The sequence below is a fragment of the Macrobrachium nipponense genome, chromosome 9, assembly GCF_015104395.2.
Source record: "Macrobrachium nipponense isolate FS-2020 chromosome 9, ASM1510439v2, whole genome shotgun sequence".
NCBI lineage: Eukaryota > Metazoa > Arthropoda > Malacostraca > Decapoda > Palaemonidae > Macrobrachium > Macrobrachium nipponense.
This window is the reverse complement of record NC_061110.1, coordinates 54,807,025-54,828,499: the sequence shown is the minus strand read 5'-3', so window position 1 is coordinate 54,828,499 and position 21,475 is coordinate 54,807,025. Positions and strand designations below refer to the sequence as shown.

Below are 21,475 nucleotides of genomic sequence, written 5' to 3'. Positions count from 1 at the left end.
GATCCCACAGTGAGAAGAACTTCCTCTCTGCTGAGACGTACCTGCCGGCCGACTGCTGCTGGATCCTGCCTGCTGCTGCTGCCGCTGCCGTTTCCCGAGAGCCTGCCGTCTGTTGCTGCTGCTGCTGCTGCTGCTGCTGCCGCCGCCGCCGCCGTCGCTGCCTGCTGGCTACTCCCGTGTAGGGGCCGCCCCAACTGCCACTCCTGCAGAGGAGACTGCCGAAGGGCGACCTCAGCGTCGCCTGCTGCCACTTTTGAAGGCTCTGCCTCAGAAATATTGCTGATTTTCAGCCAATTTAGAAGCAAAATTATCTTTGACAATAGAATAAATCTCTACCACTACTTAACTTTCCCTTACTAACAGACTCTCCTGTGGAAAATCTGGTAGCCGTTGGAGTCTTAAAACTCCAGTTGAAGCAGGACCCAAGAGTCAAAATTTCCCACTCTCGCCGCCTGTGGCAAGTGGCATAGGGCCGATAGGCTTGGCGCCTATAAGCCAAAATTCTTGGATAGGGCGATAGGTTTGGTGTGAAAGGAATTGGCATTATAAACCAAGTGTAAGTTTGTGTGTGTGTGTGAGAGTGTAATTGCGTTCATAAACTGGTTTAAGAGTTTTATTTCCTACCTAAAAAATTCCCTGACTGTAGGACTTGACTGCTGGGTTGTCTTAGTGCTCTGAGAGCAGTAAGGGGATTCCCCAGCTGCAATTGCTGCAGTCAGTAATCAGCTACCAATAGGCTAGATAGGGCCTAGCTCCCTCCCAACAAAGTGAAAAGAAATAAAATAAAATAAAATAATAATAATAATAATAATAATAATAATAATAATAATAATAATAATAATAATAATAATAATAATAAAAATAAATAACATTTAATTACAGTTTCTGCTTCTATAATTTCATTCTTCTACTCGAACTTTAACTTTGTCTGGTGCCCTAGGCCTTAAAGGGTTGGACAACCCAACCAGGCGCACTGTCTTTACTCCCCCCCTCCCGCTTTTTTTACTTGAAAGCAGCCCTAAGGATGTCTGAAATGGAACTGCAACAACAACAGGAACTGGAAGAGACTACCAATATGGAAGCCATAGAAACTGCTGAGGATCTAAGGAAGAAAAGAGCAAAGGAAGACGATGATGATGACCAGGAATGGACTATGGTTAATTCAAAAAGGAAACAGGAAAAAAGGACAAGCTTCAAGGACAACACACCAGAACAAAACTGCACCACGGGAAATCAATTCAAAGGACAGATCACACACTTCAGAGTCATGGCCAGCAACTCCACCGAAGGCTTCAGGGCTATAGCAGCCTTCCCAATCAAATACAAGAACCTGCAATTCCAGGCAAAACCTAACAGGCAGGGACAATGGACGATCTCATCCAGAGATTCAAGGACAATAAGCACCCTGAGGACCACCACAGCCATCAACATCAAGGAGCTCAAGGAAGAAGAGAAAATCAAGAAGGCAGTAGTGGTAGGCTACCCACTTGAAATGCCAGAGAGCCACTTAACAAGCACAAGCAACATAACAGCTGTAGTAAGGATGAAAAATATGCAAGGCATCCTTACCAAAGCTGTCCTGGTCACTTTCGTGGGGATCATTCCAGAGAGTTGACCTGGGAGTCTTTGGAATATATGGGGTAAAAACGTACTACCCAGAACCACTCAGGTGTTACAAATGCCAAAAATTTTGGACACCACAAAAGCCAATGTCAGGCAAAGCAGGAGACCTGTGCAATCTGCAGCAAAAAGCACCCTACTGAGGAGTGCATTGCAAAATGCAAAGCAGGGGAGCCGACAACACCAAATTGCCCCAACTGCAGCAAGGCACACATTGCCATGGCCTTGGGATGCCCCGAAAGATTAGCAAGAGTCAATGCTGCTCTACCCAAAGAGGCAAGAAAAGAAAGAAGCATGTCTAGATGAACAGCGGCCCCAAAACCTCAGCCCAGAAGAAGGTTTTATACCAGGGAAGAGCTGGAGGAATCAAGGAAAGAAACAGGACCCAGCAAATAAAGAAACAGCTCCAGGTCTGCAACGAGAAGGCCCGCCCCCCAGCAAACGAGTCCTCAAGTACCCAAACCAATGCCAAGAACCATATTCATAAAAACAATGGATCTAAGAGACAGATTGACAGACTTCTCCAACCACATCATAAAGTAAGACATCAATGCAGAAACCGTTCAAGAGTGCATAGAAGTACTATTAAAGAGCTTCATTAGAGGAGCTTCCAAGTCCCCCTCCCCCTCTACCTCTATGCAGGAGGCAGCAACCCATGCTGCAGCAAACCCCACTCCTCAAACCCCCTCACCTCTACCTTCCACATCCTCCCTCAACCCCACACCTTCCACATCCTCTGACCCAATAACCCCCACCCCTCTCAATTTATCCAACTCATCCTCATCATCAGTCACTGAATACATGACAGGTGAAACTGGAAGAACTTACACACCATGAGACCCAAGACAGTTCTCCTCAACATACCAATCATGTTGAAAATCATCAACTGGAACGCTGGTGGAATAAGGACGAAGGCAGCTACACTAATTGCAAAATTCAGAATAACTGGATATAATGTCTACACAACCCCATGCATAGGCACGGACAGAGGATTGGCAATTCTCATCAAGATTACAATCCCAACAGTGAGAACACAAAACTCAATCCCCTGTGGCAACAATGTGGAGACCATAGCAGTGAGAATCACACTGCTAAACCAGAGGATAGATATATACAATATATATATATAGAAAAACACATAGAGAAGATCCAGGAGAACTATAACTCACACAGCTCTTCGCACATGCAGCAGACGCACCAACAATTACATGTGGGGACTTCAACGCACATCACCCTCTGCTATCATCCCCATCAACCACAAACCAACCTGGAGAGCACATAGCATTCTCTCTAGAAGAGTTTGAAGGAGTCTCACTACTCAACTCAGGGCAACCCACACACACATAAGAGGAGGCAGATTAGATTTGACATTTGCCACAACAACAGACACCTAACAAGGTGGCAAGTGCACCCGACACTAGTAAGCGATCAATTTGCCACGGTAACAGAGTTGGAAATGCAGCAACTACCTCCAATATCACCACCTCCTCTGACAGTACCTTTTTCATTAGCCCTTTCAAAGATAAACTCTCAAAGGTATGAAGGCTTGAGAACTCAAAAGGTTCAGGACTGCCGCTAAATCCCAAGAAGGGGCCCGAAGCGGAACTACGAGACGTTTAATCTTAAAAGATCTGAGAAGGTCATGCAAGACCCTACTACTGTATAATTCCAGAAGATGAAATCTAAAAGTACTTGCAAGCATCGACAGATAACCTATAATGGTTGAATAGGCTAAATTCCTAGATTTCTAAAGAAACAGGAGGAAATCAGCCACCTTCGCAAGACCACTTGTGATACATCGCCCACCTGACTTGGTATAATTTCCTGGTCAACTTTCTTAAACAAAAGAAGAGCTGTTCAGCCACTGCTGAAGAAAGACCGGAGTTACGGGCTGCTCGCTGGACAGTCTCCGGGCAGCTTGCTTCAGCACGTGAAGGTTCTTGTGGAAATAAACAAAATGTGGCTGTCTGAGTAGAACCTTCCTTTGTGGCAGGATGAACAGGGGCTCGGACAACAATTCTAGGAGGTCCTGGAACCAGGGTCTCTGCGGCCAGAACAGAGCTATTAATGTCATCTGAGTGTTCCTGCAGTTCCTCAATTTCATCAGCACTTGGTGTATCATGCCGAAGGGAGGGAAGGCATACACGTGCAGATTGTCCCATGTGTGTAGCATAGCATCTGTCCAGCAGGACATGGGATCTGGTACTGGTGAGAGGTAAACTGGAAGGCGATAATTCAAAATGGTGACGAACAAGTCCACAGTAGCCGGCCACCTCCTCAGCAAGATTTGCACTTCTTCCTGTACTAAGGTCTACTCCTGTGAACAACTCAATGCATCTGCTAATATGTTGAGCTTCCCCGCGATAAATTGGCAAAGCAGAGAAACATTGTGGCTCTGGCACCAGTGCAGTATGCTCTGAGCAACATGATGCAGGGTTGACGATCCTGCACCCCCTTCCTTTTTGAGGTATGCTAAGGCTGTATTGCTGTCCAAAAAGAGCGCTACGACCTTTCCCTTAACCAGACATACAAACTGCTTTAGAGCCTCTTCTACTGCTCTTAGTTCCCTGAAATTGATAGACTCCTCCCGATCCGGAACCCTCCTAAGGCCCTCGGCCTGAGTTTCCTCTAGGGTTGCTCCCCAACCCCGATCTGAGGTATCTGTGTACAGATGAACATCCGGAATCGGGAGGGCTAGACTTATGCCGGTGGTCAGATGACTTTCTTCTGACCACCAGTGAAGATCCTCGAGGCAGGAATCATCCCAGATTATCACTGCGCTCTCATCCTGAAAGTCCCAGCAATTCTTGAGACACACCTGTAGACAGCGTATATGGAGACGAGAACCTAGAATCAGAAGGGACAGAGATGACATCCTCCCTAACAAACTTCTCTACTCGTTTGCCGGCTGAGCTCAGTTCGACAAAAAGTTCTCTACCCGACTCAAAACGGTCAGCACTCTGTCTTGCATCTGGAAGACCCTCAAACAATACGTCTGAATCACTATGCCTAGTAATGTATTTACTTGGGAAGGAGAAAGCGAGCTCTTTTCCATATTGATTCAGATCCCCAAGGTCCAACAAAGATCTAGAAGGAAATTTCTCGCTCTTACAGCTTCTTCCTTGGAGGAAGCCTGGATTAACCAATTGTCTAGGTACCTCCTCGTGCGGAAGCCCCGGCGATGCATGATGGATGATATTGGGGACATACCCTCGTAAACGCCTGTGGTGCCATAGTCAGCCCGAAGCAGAGGACTTTGAATTGGAAAGACCCGAATGGACCTGTGAAACGAAGGAACCTCTGAGATTCCTGGTGTATCAGAATCTGAAGGCAGGCGTCCTTGAGGTCCACCATAATCATCCAGTCATCACTCATGACTGATCTCAGCACCACTTGGGAGGTTTCCATGTGAAATCTTGTAGCTATGACTTAGCGGTTGAGCCCCAAAAGGTCTATAATGGGCCTCCAAGTACCCCCTGCTTTGGCGGTCATGAAGATTCAACTGTAAAAGCCCAGAGAAGGGGGAGCTAGTTCTATTGCTCCCTTGTCCAGCAGGGACTGAATCTCCAAAGCAGGGCTATTCCCCTGATGGATGATGAGGAATAGCTGGGAAGATGAATTGGGGAATCTGACAGAGGAGGAACAGAATGAAACGGAATTCTGTACCCCTCTCTCAAAACCTCCACTATCCAACCCTCTGCACCCCACTTCTTCCAGGTGTCTACGAAGTGGGACAGACAACCCCCCCACTGGTATCGACAAGGGTAACGTCTTCTATTTCTGAAAACCATTCTTACCCGCAGAGGGTTTTGAAGAACCTGCGGAAGCCTTAGATGAGAACCGCACCTCCTTAGGTGACTGACCTGACGGGAGATCACGAACTTGAGCGTTTACCTGGCGAAGGTATACGGGAACCTTTGGGTGATTTGGCACCCTGAGCCGCCATGTGGATCATTGCCTGCTGATACTCGACAGCCTTCGTTGATGAAACAAAATTGACCATCGCTGTAATGTCCTCTTCCTTAAAACGGCTGTCACAGGGTGTAAGAGGCGCCCTTGACAGGCCTCTCTTGTGGATGTCCATGAAGTGTCGAGGGAGGTGGCTCAGGAACAAATCCCTCCTCTTTTTTCCAATGAATGTCGTACAGCCTGCTGAGATGTTGGCTTGATGAGCCAGCCCCATGCATACCGAGGTTATGAGGTTGTCGACAAGAACCGGATCTGAAGGTGTGTAACCGTCGTGCTTCAGGAAGCCCATCAGACCCGGTAACATCCACATTGGATGCAAAAGTGCCTCAGACTGAACCCTAAATGTGTCCTCTAGTATAGATGCCTCACGTAAGGAAATGCTCACCTGCCTTAGTTGAAGGAACTCTGTATAGAAGTGCCTCTACCGACTCGTTCAACGGAACCCTTGAGCCAGATGAAGGGTTACCTGCTATTCCATACACCAGCTTCCTATTGGAAAGCAAAACCGAATCCTGTTTCCCTGACCCTACCACTGAAGCCAACCGAGCATCTGCCTCCTTCAATACCCGCTCAAAACTACCAAACCAAGGCAGTTTACATGATGTATGAAGAACCGTATGCTTGGTTTAGTGTAACTCTTCAAACATCGCCTGGTTAGGTGTCGATGGTTCTTCCGCAACCTTGGACTGTGGAAATCGACCATCCGCTTATATTCGCTCTCCCCCGCATAATGAAAACCTGACTCTGAAACCGGACCTTCGTCCTCTGCGGAGAGTTCCTTGTCTACCTCATCTGGCCGTAATGGAGCAGAGAAAGAGGGAGTACAAACCCCTGGATTACCTAATCCTGAGGAAGGGGAACCCAGCACCTCCAAACCCTTACCTTCCTTACCTAGGACTACCGGTAACTACCCCAAGCCAACCGCAAAGGGTTGCACAAAACCTTTTCTGCTCCCAATCACTGATGTAATACCTGACCCTGCTGAACTGTCAACAAAAGTTGGCTGATCGGAGAGTGTGAAGAGGGATATTTTCGAAGGGATGGCTGAAGAAGTGTCTTTAGATGAAGAATCCATGGTCAAAGGCAGAGTCCATCAATGTCTTTTATCAGCAAAATCCACAGTAGTCCAAAAACGTAATCCAAAACGAAGTCCAGGGCATCAACAACAGGTCTATAAAAAAAATGGTGGGGGGGTTGGGCTGAGAGACCAAAAGGTTCACTTGCAACAGGGTGCGTCTTGTCAGGCGAGCGAACAGAAAGTGATTGAAGGGGAGAACTCTCTGCTGACTGGTCTCAGGCAGCAGTGTTGCCAACGGTAGACAGGTCACTCAGTTAACGGGGTTTACCTGCAGTGCGTTAGTAACGCTGAGTTAAAAATTCTAATAGTGTGGGTAAATAGGTGGGGTTATATTCGGGCTGGTCAGGTGACCAGGGCTAATTCAGGTGTTCAGGAAGTGTATTGCAATATGACATATATAAATTACCTAGAAGTGTCCCACCCTGCTTGCAATGCACCTGAGCATAATGTCAGGTTCAGGTTCCTCACATCTACAGGAACCCCTGTCAAGAGTATAGTCTCTTTCAACAATTTAGATTCTTTTATTTGGTGATGGAAGTGAACTAAGAGAGTGCCTGAGGATTGAAGACCTTTCACAGCCTTGCTTCATTATTATTATTAATAGGGGTTAGTTTTTCCAGACCTCTGAGTCTCAAGTAGGCTCTTCTCGGGCTGGTTCTCGGGGATTAATCCTGAGAAGAAAAAAAAATTTAGACTTTATTTGAGAAATCTGTCTTATCTAAAAAATTTATGATGTTATTAATTGAAAAATCTTCGCTTTCAGCAAGAATACTTTTCATTTTTGAATTCTGTAGATAAATAGATCTTTGCTGGGTCCAATTTGGGCACTCAATAAGTAAATGCTATACTGTCATGGGTGTTTGACATCTGTTACACTTCATTGGGTCAGCATGTGGTGTTGACATCAAGTGACCATGCGAGAATCTTGTGTGTCCTATACGGAGCCTTGCTAGGATCACCTCTTTTGATCTTTCCTCCTGTGAGGATGTCCTCCATGCATACACTTCAGTTTTTATGTTTTTAAGTTTATTTGTTGTTGGCACCGAGGCCCATTCTCCTTTCCAATCCTGGTAAATCAATGGTTTAACAGATTTTACCCAGCCTGACACTGGGGCATGTGTAATTGTTGGAGGGATAGTGCAGGCTAATTTGGCAGCTGAGTCTGCATATTCATTTCCTTTTATTCCCACGTGTGCTGGGATCCAACATATTTCCATTGATAATCCTGATTGGAGGAGTTGATGAATTTTTATTTGTATTTCCAGCACTATTTGGTTTCCTGATTTATACTGCCTTATAGCATCTATAGCGCTATGTGAATCACTGAAAATAACAGAGACACTTGCTTTTGCCTCAGATATCATATCAAGAGCCATCTGTATGGCTGTGACTTCAGCAGTAAATACTGATGATATTAGAAGTAGGCTTTTTTTGTTAATATATTTTTCGAATATGCAGATGTTCCTATGCCAACATTATTTTTGGAGCCGTCTGTATATACCATAAATTTGTTTCCTTTTCTTCTAATGTGCTCCAAAGCATGTTGGCGGTACATTTCTGTACTTGTCATTTGCTTTTTGAGTAGGTACGACAGGAAGGTACATATCTTTATTCGATTTAAAATCCACGGTGGTGGCAATTCCATTGGTGGGTGAAAAATTGGATACATGTTATGGATTACAGTTTTGAAAGCAGTCGGCTGCAGGAGACGATCCCGCTTGCAGTGAAAGACCTCTTCATATTGTTATTAAATTACGGTGATGTTTTAAGGGCAACACACCTGCCTCTGGTAGAAGCGAGCTTGTTGGGGACGATCGGAATGCTCCTGTGCACAATCGCACGCCTTCATGGTGCACTGCATCGAGTGTTTTTAATGCAGATTCCGAGGCGGATGAATATATTGGACAGCAGTAATCTATTATGGATAAGACTGTTGCCTTATATATAATTAATAAAATGTCTCGCTTTGCTCCCCAATTAGTGTGATAACTTTTTCAATATTGCAAGGGCTTTGATGCCCTTGGCTTTAATGTATTTGATGTGCTCTTTCCAATTTAAATGTTGATCAAATATCACTCCTAGATACTTAATTTTTGTACAAAATTGTATTTCAGTGCTATAAAGGTGAAGTTTGATTGTTTGGTTCTTCATCCATCTTTTGTCTTTGTAGAAGACGATAGCTTTTGTTTTATCAGTTGAAAATTTAAATCCAACTGAATTTGTCCAACTACATATATTTGAAATGGCAGTACTGAGAACTCTCTGAGCATGTCTCAAATTACTACTCGTATGGTAAATAACAAAGTCATCAACATATAAACTGTTTTTTACACACTTGGTAAATTTATAGTAATGTCATTGATTTCTAAAGCAAAGAATGTACAGCTCAAGACACTACCTTGAGGGATTCCTTCTTCCAGTTTATAGGTTACTGAGTGGGAATTTTCTACTCTTACTTGAAAAGTTCTGTTTGTTAAAAGTTCTTAATAAATATTGGTAAGTGGCCTCTTAGTCCCTTGGAGTGGAGTTTTTGCATGATGTTATGTTTCCATGTTGTATCGTATGCTTTTCTATATAAAAAAATATAGCTACTGTTAATTTCTTTTGTTCAAAGCCTTTTTTGATATGATCTTCTATATGTGTTAAGGGATCTAGGGTTGATCTGCCAGCTATCGAACCAGACTGTGTTGGTGTTAATATGGATTCTTTGGTTATTACATACGTGCATTAACCATTTTTTCTAAGATTTTGCATAGTTAACTTGTTAGGGATATCGGTCTATAATTGGATGGATTACTTGCATCCTTTCCTGGCTTATTTATTGGAATTATTATGGCATGTTTTCACTTATCAGGAAAGACACATTTTAGCCAGATACTATTACAAAATTTTAATAAATATGATTTAGTATAGGAGCTCATTTTTCTATCATTTCAAATGATATTTTATCATATCCTGTTGCAGAGGGATGACAAGAGTTGATGGCATCATCTAGTTCATCCATGTTAAAAATATAATTATATTCCAGATCTTCAAGTTTCAAAATTGAGTATTATATTTTCTTTTTGTTTTCTGATATTTTGAAAATGTATATCTAGGATGGAGTAAGCACTGATGTTTTCAAAATGCTTTCCAATTATATTTGATATTTCATAAGTATCATGGTATATTTTTCCATTTAAATGTATTGCACTTCTTGGAGGTCTTATATGTTTTCCATTGATTTTCCTTATCTTTTGCCAATATCCCTTGTGGATGTGTTTGAAGATATGTTTGAGACATAATCCTTCCATGATGCTACTTTTTCAGCTATTACCATTTTTCTAAATTTGGCTGTATATTTGTTATATAGTGGTTTAATGTGATTAATTGTTATGTTTGTTATAACTATTTTGTTTAATATGTTTATATTATAGGGCATTTTGTTGAGTGATTCAAGGCGAGTTTTGAGTCTGTTAAGATTGCGACCCAATATATGTTTTATTTTACTTAAGGTTGTTAAGGCTGGGTTCCACCATGGGACAGGGGATTTTGTGGAATGTGATTTGGTTTTTGGAATATTTTTATCTGCAGCATTTATTATGAAGTTTGAGGATTCACATGTACTATTGTGATCTTCCTTATGTGGGAATGGTGGTATGTTTCGTGTGTATAGGAAATATTTATCCCAGTTAGCTTTTTGAATATTATATCTTGTAGGTGGCAATATTTTGATATTACTTAAGTAGTTCAGAATCATTAGGAAATGGTCACTTGTGTATGAACCGTCTAGGACGTTCCATTCAAATTTCTCGGCTACATCTTTTGAACATAATGAAATGTCAATTGAAGAAAAGGTTAGGTGTGTATTTGAAAATATGTTGGAACTTCACTTTCATTGAGACAACACAGGTTGTGTTTCATTATAATATTCTCTATATTGATTCCGGATGTGTCAGTGGGGTTATTAGTATCCCATAATGGATTATGTGCATTAAAATCTCCTACTTATTATAAGTAGGGGTTCCTGTATACTTTTGCTAAGAAGTTCAGAAAAATCACTAAAATTTGCATTGAAATTTGGTTGGTTATATAAATTACAAATAGTGATTTTACTTTTGTCAGGCATATACAGTTTAATTGATGTTATTTGATATGGCATAGATGGTATGTCGAAAGGTTGCTATTATGAACGTATATAGCTGTGCCTAATTTTCCACTGCCAGTTGGTGAATAACAGGCAATTTTATAGTCTCGGATATTTGTAGGGTTACTTCCTATATGTTGTAGACATATGCACATTGGGTTGTGGTCTCGTATGATTCTTTGTAATTCACCCAGACGTAGTCGGGTTAAGAGACCATTTATATTCCATTGAATGATTTTATATTCCATTATTGGGAGGAATTGGTGTTAAATTCTGTAAATTGATCGCTGATTTTACTTTCCCTCGTAGTTTATATGCATTTGAATTTATTTGTGGTTTTTTAATCGTTGTATTTGTATGTTGGTCATTAGATTCGGCAGTTGTTTGTTTTTCATAATTGAATATTAATAAGTATATTTTTTATTTTATAATTTCCTTTTTGTATTTTAAGGATTCAGAACATAATTCGTTCTCATGTTGGTGTGTTAAAGGGCACCTCCTTAATTTAGTAAAATTGTCTATACAATTTCGTACTGTGTCCTCTGTCTTGGTAGTTAGTTGGTTATATGTACTTACAAAGCATTCATTACAACCACAAGATGAAGCATGTTTGGTAATGTTAAGTATTGGTTCAGAAGTATTTGGTCTGGCTTTAGAAATTTCTGGTTTTGTAATTCTATTGGTCCTTTTCTGTAGTGATAAGGACTGTTGGTTTGAGGGTTATTTGTTTTGTTGTTGTTAATGGAATATTTGGGTCTTGTGGATGGTTGGGGTTAATAGTTATATTTTGGTTTGGTTTAATGGTATGATTTTCATTAGTATTATTTGATGGGAATTGTAGAGAGTGATCTTGACTGTCCAGATGTTGGCTGCTTGATTGAGATTGAGGGTAATTGTGTATTTCAACTTGTGATAAGGTTAGTTTAATATCCTTTTTAAAATGTTCTCCTGGTGTAGTTGGAGTTTCTTTGGATTGATTGTAATTTTCAATATTTACTTTTTTTCTCTTAGGTGGGGTTCTTTCCAGTATTCTTTTCTTTTTGCCAGTTCGATTATTGTCATTATTTTACTCCTCTTCCATTGGAAGTTCTTTTCCATGGATAACTGAATCATCTATGTCATTGGTGGTATTGGTTGTTCTAATATCACTTTTATATTGGGTTTCAGTATTATGGTATGAAATTTAGTTTCTATGCTTACACTATCTTGTTTGTTATTGTGCTGCTTGATGTCTTGATTTTTAGTCACATTTGAAAAGGTGGGGGTTTTGGATGGATTATTAACTCCTCTTACTTTTAGCTCAAGTCTGGCTTCCATGACTGACATTCCTGTCCTATTTATTAACAGTTCTGTGTTATATTGGTAAAATGAGCACTCCTTAGATTTCGCGTGATGGGCTAGTCCACAATTAATACATTTTGGTTGATTACATTTCCAATTAGTGGTATGGTCATCTGATGCACAGACTGCACATATTGCCTTATTACGGCATCTTTTGTATGTGTGTCCATACCTTGAGCACTGTGTACATTGTAGTGGTTTTGGAACAAAAGGACCAACTTCTCTATTTTGTCCAAGAATTTTTATTTTAAATGGTAGGTCTTGGCCTGTAAATTTTATTTTGCCAATGTTGATATTTTTATTTTTATCTTTCCTACTTGAAATCAAGTATATTTCTAAATCGTGGATATTGTTATATCTCAATTTTCAGGAACTCTAGCAGTAGTTGTTTTGAAGGAAGCTCCTGTTCGCTATTGGGTAGGATGACTGTACCCTGTACATAATTCAATGTTTCGTGGCTTGTAATTGTTACTTTTATATTATTTATTTCTGTTATACTTAAAAAGGCAGTGGACTGCTTTTTATTGTTTACTTGGATAAGCCATTCATTGTCCTTGATGTGTCTGCATTTTAAGTAATTTGTTTTCTAGTATCGCTGCTGAGATTTTGTTGTCAGTTTTGAGGACTAGAAATCTTGACCAGCTATCTGGTCCAAAGAGGTCATCAAAATGTACCAATGTGGGATTAAGTCGGTAATTTTTGTTTCTTTTTGGTCCTTGTTTTATGTATGTTGCTTGTCTATTAGGATTTTTATATTTTTCTGTATTGTTGGGAGGATTATTTGTCTCTAATTCAGAATTATTGTTCATCATATATGGTTCCATTGTTATATTGGAGTTTACCAATTTATTTTTGTTTCTTTTTTTATTTATGCACTCTATTTGGTTTTCTGGCACTGCTGCTTTACTTGGAACAGGGTGTTCCTTTGTATCATTTATAGTACTTCACTACTTGTGGCAGTGCAAAGGAAATTCGGGAGGGACGTGCCAGTAGTCATCAACTGTGCCGTAGCTTTTCCATCATGGGGCCCAGGGGTACTCAAATCATTTATTTCAATATTCATAAATTTTGAGATCTATTTAAAAAAAAAAAAAAAAATCTTGAAAAGATATCATTGGCCCTTTGCGAAGTTAAATCTTCCGCCAAAGGCACAAGTGAGAAAGGACTCCCAAATGTCCGCATCCCTACCCTACCCCCAAAAGGAGATGGCATAACATGATTAGTATGGCCCAAGTGTAAGCAGAACCCGCTTGCTAGGACTAAGAGTATTGCGATAATACAATTATCCCCATCCTAATCACATTATGGGCAAACTGGATAGAATGCCGAGAGTTCTATTCCTAGAACCAGGACCCCCCTGGAATCCATGGTCCAGCTCCACAGAATAGTTCCGAACATTGTCGGGTAGATGATGGATCTACCACAGTTCTCACTATTTAGCTTCGGATTTAACTCCATGTTAAGCCATGATATGTTTTCTCATTTATTTGCTTTTAAAAATTTTGGCAAAAATGGAAAAGTCCACAGAAATTAACTAGAAAATATATAATGTTATATGGGAGTCTTGCGTTCGAACCTGGGAAGAGATTCCTGAGGTTCGAGAGCCTCCTCACCACGTCAAGGTGGTCCCATAATGAGGTGGACAGCCTTGCTTCAAGTGGAATAGAAAGGGAGATGAACTTCTCTGCCAAGTATATGTCCTACAACAGATAACCATTTCTCAGCTGGCAAGGCCTCTTAAAAAAGAAAATGGGAGAATCATAAGAAAAGTCTACTAATTTCTTTGATGGAAAATTCCAACTCCGAGAGTATTTTAGTTCCAAGGTAGGCTGTCACCTGGGGTAGAATTATGATTAATTTCCGATTATTCATTAATATTCTCAACTTTATAGTGAGGTTCATCATCAAATCTTTGGTCCACAATGTCTTTTCAAGAAATCTGAGCATCTTCCAAGTAAAGGAGAAATTCTGACTCCCAAAATTGATACCACCTTCAAAACTGAAACTTTGCCACTGAAAGCAAAGCAGAGAAACTTGTGAGAATGAGGAAGGATAAGGACATGAGCGTAAATGTCCAACATGTCTGATCAATCATACAATCATCCTTCTAGACAGCCTCTACAACTAAGTTGGATTGTACTGTGGAAAATCTTACCTAAGCTACAAACTTTTCGAAGCTAGAGACCTCCAAACTTAAGACTACAGTACAATATCACTTCAGGATTGAGAAGCTATGGTTATAGAAACCAGAGACCATCACTGGTTCAATTGCTGACTTGTGTAACAATTTGTGACCAACATTTTCGAAGCCTAGAACCTCTGTTAATGGTGATTACTATATGTAGGAAAAGCCACTAGTAAGTTTGCCATAAGAAAAGCCACTGATGTCTGCCAACACTATCCAGGCAGTCACCCACCTTAGGACTGATCAGACCAACCATTTGTTAACTTTGCTTATTTGGCTAGAAGTGATATTTTGGAATTTTCAACGGTATAACCACCGACTGCCAGAAAAGAACTTTGACGGAAGGTAATCATGTATCCCTTCTTGAGTACCTCCATCACCCATGCATTTCCTCTTAAACCTTGCCTAATTCATAAGCAGTTAGCGAGTCTCGGGTGCAATTCTTGAATGAGGGGCAGAGGAAGAGGAGTAGGAACTTGTTGCTTGAAAAAAGGTCTAGTGGCTTAAGCAATGAGTTCCCATACCTATTTTCTGGCTGCATTGTAAACGAGAGCATGGACCCACTTAAGGTCAATTGCTGCACATGTGGTATTGATCTTACAACCTACATGGTTTAACCATCAATCATTGTAATTGCCAATCACACTTACTCAAAGACAGTTCTCACACTGATTATTCCTGCAATATTTCTACATGATGAAGACATCTTAGAGAAAACAAAAGACAAACAACCAACTTTCTAGGGTAGCACAAGAAAAACAACCAAAATACTTTCAAACAGTGAGAATACTACGTAGTGATGTGAGTGCTACAGCAGCATAAAACTGAGGCATAGAAAAGTAACTTTATTCTTACCTACTGGAAGAAAGATAAATGGGAAGATGAGTTAGGCTGGTACTTTTCTCAATTGCAGAGCAAGCCTGACTCAAAACCTAAAGCCATAGAAATGGCAGGTAAGATTCACAGATGTGTTCAATGCTACTGACTTCTGACTTCTGTAGAGACAGCTTAAAAATAAGACAAAACTAATAACAAATACATGTACCAAGAGTAAGATTTAAAAGCCCTCAGGAAAGATAAATACATGCACTGAAGGGTAATAAATACAACACAGCTACATTGCATTTGTTCAAGAAGGCTTCAATAAGCACACAGCATCCTTAGGATAATACCTACAACATTCAATTCAGTATATACATATCTGCTGCTGAGGAAAACTAATCAAGAAGAGACACTTAGTAGTGAGAAAATTTGGGTTTCTCACTGAGGAAGTTTGACCTATCATTCAACAACCACTTCACTTGTCTTCAAGGATTAAAGTACACTAATGTACAGTAAAATGAATAGGGTGTGTAATTCATAAGTACAAGACAGGAAATCTGGATAACCAAAGATAGGACTACCTAGGACTTCTATCACCACCATATTGTGCATTAAGCTAACTATGGTAATATGCATAACCTAATTACATACATACAATAAATGTTTTGTCAATGTTTAATTATGCCAGCCTACACTTCAATAGGCTGATCTAGCCTATAAGTCCATTTGATATTCTCTTCAAGAAGGAAAATGAAATGCAAAGTCACTAACAAATAGTGTATTGCACAATAAACAGCTTTGAAACAATATCCTATGATACATTGTGTATGTAAACATCATGGACATAAGTCAGGAGGTTCCATTATTTATGATTCAAAAGCTGATGCTTCATTATGCAAAACTAACTTGACTGTTATATATTTGACATTATCTCCACAAATGAAAATGAAGTGCAATTACACTCACTGTACTGTACATCACCATCATCATCACAATGGGACACAAGGGGCTCTGACATTCCTTCTGGTGCCAACTGGAGACCAGTTGACATTATCAGGTACTATTCTCCTTCACTGAGATTTTGCTTACAGTATCATCTCCCATTCTGATTCTTAAGATTCCTATTGCAATTTGATTTTCCACTCAACAAATTCTTTAAGATGTACAGCAGTTTTATTGTCACCCCATGAGTCATGTCCATATAATAATTCACATTGTATTAAACTAAGGTGACCAGATTTAATGGAGCTAAAAGCAGGACACTATATATATATATATAGGCTATACTGTGTATGTATGTATACATATATATATATATATATATATATATAATATATATATATATATATATATATATATATATATATATATATATATATATATATACACAAACACATATACGTATATATTGAGAGAGAGAGAGAGAGAGAAACATAAATTCCTTTCAACAGGCAAAAATTCCCTACTTACTTTCAATTCTCGTACTTTTCACCGGATGAAATCTTCTTTAATAACCCAGGTGCTGATTTTAACTTAGTGTAGAATTCCATACAGGTTTGTTTGAAATTTATCTTTGTTGTTAGAAGTGCTTTAAGGGTAAGCACTTTAAGCTGGTTTTTTTCAGATGTCCATATTTTATTCATCTGAGAGAAAGTTCGTTCAATTGATGTTTTAGTTCCTGGAAGGCAGAGTATAAATTGAACCAATGCAGACGTGTTGATGGCTGATATCTCTGGCCTTAAAATGGGTGAATATTTCTACCCATCGCTGGTCTGTTGGTAGGTTTGAGGCATTCCATTCAGTTACTTTTTCACTAATGTGTTTTGTAACACAAGTGAACTCATCATATAAAGCTGCATCTAACTTGGGGTCAAATACTTGTTTTTCTGCAGCAAAATCCATAGTTTTCTCAACATCTGACCACTTTGGAACTTGTTTTAATGAAGCCCATTGCATACACTCAAAGTTTGTCAATGACCTGACCATTGGTCTAAGTACTTGACACTCGTGTCATAAAAATCCACTGCTACTCTTCGGACAGCTGGTGGATCAACCAGACTTTCTTGCTCAAGTTTGCTTACTAGCCCCCTTACTGAGTGTGGCAAAAATGCATTTTTCTTTTTTAGATAACAGGGATTCCTTCAAGCTGGATATTGTACTCAACACTTCCATGGTTGATATATTTTCACCTTCAATCTTTAAAACCACTTGGTGAAAAGTAGCTGCTTCAGAATGAAAATATTGAGCCACATTTCAGCTTCTGGATTTTCGAAAAAGTTTTTCAATATAACTGGACATTTGCTTCGACTTAGAAAGTATGATTTTAGACCTGGAAACAACGTTAATATCCTTTCAACTGCGGGTATTAATGTCAGCCACCTCGTTTTACTAAATCCCAGTAGCTATCAGGTACTAACTCTCCTTCGCTGAGATTTTGCTTACAGTATCATCTCCCATTCTGATTCTTAAGATTCCTCTTGAAATTTGATTCTCCACTGAGCAAATTCTTTAAGATGTACAGCAGTTTTATTGTCACCCCATGAGTCATGTCCATATAATAATTCAGATTGTATTAAACATACAGTATGTATAATCTTACTTTTGTATGCAATCAATCTCAGTCTACAGTGAACCCCCGTATTCACATTCTCCGGATTAGCGGACTCATGCATTCACGGATTTCTCTCTGGAACATTTCTCATTATTCGCGGAAATGCAGTATTTTTCTATGAAAAATATCCACAAATTCCTGTTTTTTTATCATTTTCATCATAAAATGCACTTTCTGTGATAAAACTATTAAAAAACCAGGTATGAAAATTTTTAGTGGGTTTTTCTTGAGTTGTAACTAACAAAATAGGAGGTTTTCAGCATTTTTATAAGGTTCCAACTATTCACAGGTCCTAACTACTTGCACGGGGGGGGAGGGGGGGAGGGCTGGTCCGCATCCCCTTTTGAATACGGGGAGGCCACTGTATTTTGCTATTCACATCTATTCAGAATGTCCATTGTTTCATCCCGGTTAAAGGCAGGGTTCTGTCCCCAACTGTGTGCCGCTAACCGAAAATTGCTGATAATAGAAAATCAGTGATAATTATGGTAATAAGTGGAGTTTACAACTTTGTATGCTCCAATAAACCACTTATCAGTAATGGCACCAATAAACCACTTACCATTGCTGAAAATCACTTACCGTCTCTGAAAATCTGGTTAACGACATCGTTAGCCAAGTGCCGTAAAACCGGAATGCCGTTAACCGAGACTGCCGATAAGCGAGGACTGCCTGTATGTCTTTCATTAATTCCATCTCAAGAGAACCTGTACTGGACATCCTTGTTCCTAAATATTTAAATGATTCAATGTTATTGACCCTTTCTCATGACAGTACTATTTCATCCCCTTTTCTCAGATTTGTCTTCAGGCCCATTTTTACAGATATAGTACAGTGAACTCTATGAAGATGCTTAAAATATCTTGAGAAGTTTTGCTCATTAAAACTGCATACCCAGTCTATAAACTTTCTATCTTTACTCCACCAAATCTTCTCTTCCATCTCAATCAGATTTTCCATCATAAAATACTTTTGAATTGCAACCTTTAAAATAATTCTAGAATGATATATTAAAATAGAAAGCATTATGTACAAGTCATGAAATTCCACTACCTACAACTGAAGAGTTTCAGTGCCTCTGTACTAGACTACCCTCTTCAGAAAGGAAAATAAAATACAATTTCACAATGAACATACAGACTAACACAGACTTAGTCTGTACGTTCATTAGTATACATATTAGACTGGGCCCTTGATATCTTGCAAGAACTGCTGTTGTTGAGGACTGAGGATTTATAAATAGAACAGAGCCATAGAGAATGACTTTTTTACCCTTAATTAAGTTTGTTTGAATTTTTTATAATGTACAAAACATAGTTTATCAGTGATTACATATACTATTTTCCCCTTCCTTTATGATTTGCAAAAATATTTACATAGTCTCCTGAATCATAGGTGCAAAGTTACAGACACCTTTCGAACATAAGCAAGCATTGTTTCAATTCTGAAAGTTATTTTTAATTTATACCTTGACCATACTTTTCAAAATTATTCTAAACTTATACCTTGACTATAGATTTCACAAAACTTATGATAGTAATTATGTAAGTCACAAGAGATAACTTAGCTTCAGAGTACTACCACTAGATAACTTAGCTTCAGAGATAAAACAGAAGAGTACATTAGAGCACTCTCTCTCAGGTAGACAACTGGCATGCAGTATGGCAAAAACTGGAACTTGGGGTTGAGCTAGTAAATACTGTTTGATGCGATAGTTTATAGTTTAATGCCTATTTTTTGTAATGCCTATTTATTGTAACTCCAAAAACTTAATACTCTGGGACAGTTGGATAAAGAATAAATATGACTTTAATGACTGTACATAGCCTGTATGGCCCTTTGACACTCATATTTGGTTAATTATGTAGCAGTGAAAATAATCATAAAGCAAAAAAATGCTGAAATCAGCTATTCCCCTCACAAAATGAGCACTAATGGAAAAAGCCAAAGGAAAACAAACATCTACAGTTTGACATTTAATAAAATAGGTTCTCTTGAAAATCTTTGAGAGGTTCTCTGAGCATCTTTTAGCTTTAGCCAGAGAAAGAAATGGAAATAGAAATATGAAAAAAAAACCCTTTGTAAACATTCTGTGGAAAATAAAATTACTTCAATACAGTTAGTAAGTATCTAACACAAATTGTCAAGGATATGAACAAATCTTACAATGACCCTGAATGTAAAACTGACTCAAGGTATAAAAATCAACAGTTTTGTGACATAATTAAAGCCCTTAACCATTACAATTAAATACAGTATACAACAATATAAGTACAGTATAAAATTAAGGATCACATTCTATATCACAATATTGTATATGAAAACCTGGTATGCTGTTTGTTGTTTTTTTACACTAATACTTGATGCAACAAAATTAAAGGGACTGAGATCTAGGTCAAACATAATCCAACATATATAAGGAGGCATCGTAGGATTTGTGAAGTATCATTCACATATAACATTGCACATAATTTTCAGTATAAATCTTAACTATGGTCCCTGAGGCTTTGTATGATTATATATAAATAAAACATCTTCATCTGTACCATAACTTTTTCTTGCTTTATCAAGTCTACTAAATGCAATGGAACATATATGATTCTTGAAAGATGGATTTCTATAATAAACCAAGCTTTTCTTCATGCTATATCCAATAAGGAGTATGTAATGTCCTTGATATGGGGGTGAGCAAGGAAGACAAGATCGTAGCTGGGGCATCACTTTTGCACATCTTTCACAAATCAGCAAATGGGCATTTGTCAGAAGGATGACAGGTCCACTATGGTACAGGTGTGTGAGAATATTTGATAATGTAACACATCCTTGTTCTACGACAACTCCCTGACTGCTGGCTTCTCGAAAACGATCTAAAACTCTCTGTGCATCCTGTACAACACCAAAGAATATTAAGACATACATGAGTATTACAGTTATGGCACAATATAAAATTAAGTATATTTAACTAAACCAGACCACTGAGCTGATTAACAGCTCTCCTAAGGCTGGTCCAAAGGATTAGATATTTTTATGTGGCTGGGAACCAACTGGTTACCAAGCAACGGCACATACAGCTTTTTGTGGGATCTGAACCACAATTATATGGCAAAATTAATTTCTAATCAGCAAAAACACATTCTTCTGATTCCAAGTTGACAGAGTAGGGAATCAAACTCGGAACTACCAAATCGGTAGGCGAACATTGTATACCACTCGTCCAATGAGGAACTATAGTACAAGGTAGACAGGATAATATCTTTTCTTGAAATTAACAATAAAATATGATTATCAATAAGTCTCATAAAATACTATATCTAATGAGCATAATTGTGCATGCATCCTTTTATTACTTTCTTAGTATATGAATACATACTATATTGAATTATAAATAAAATTGATTTGTTTCATTACAAACCTATCAAATTACAAGTCTCTGTGCAGAAGCACAATGCTTAAAGGCTCTTCAAGTAGAACACTTTTTTTTTTTTTTTTTTAACTCCCTTCAAAATTGTCCTAAATTCATAATTTTTTATAGTGTAGTTGCTGTCTCGTCCTCCAGAGTGCCATGGTGACCAGACTAATGTCAAAGAATTCTCTTAACTGTTCCTGTGGCCGGGTATTGTGTTGTAATGATAAACACTATAACACGTGATGAAAGCATAAATAGACACAAGCTAAGAGCGCACTTTCTATTATCCTCAGCAAATGCTAATACTGGCAGTCCCT

At 39.0% G+C, this 21,475-nt stretch overlaps 1 protein-coding gene across 4 annotated transcripts in view; it reads right to left on the bottom strand.

The window, feature by feature from the left end:
• Positions 1-16,481: 16,481 nt before the first annotated feature.
• The window catches only part of LOC135217906 (protein GUCD1-like), a 241,413-nt gene continuing 236,419 nt past the window's right edge, over positions 16,482-21,475 (bottom strand). For all 4 annotated transcript variants that reach the window (XM_064253946.1, XM_064253945.1, XM_064253943.1 and 1 more), the window contains exon 4: positions 16,482-20,638. In XM_064253946.1, coding sequence (XP_064110016.1) covers positions 20,243-20,638 — 396 coding nt within the window. In that variant the 3' untranslated portion in view covers positions 16,482-20,242. The remainder of the gene's footprint in view (positions 20,639-21,475) is intronic.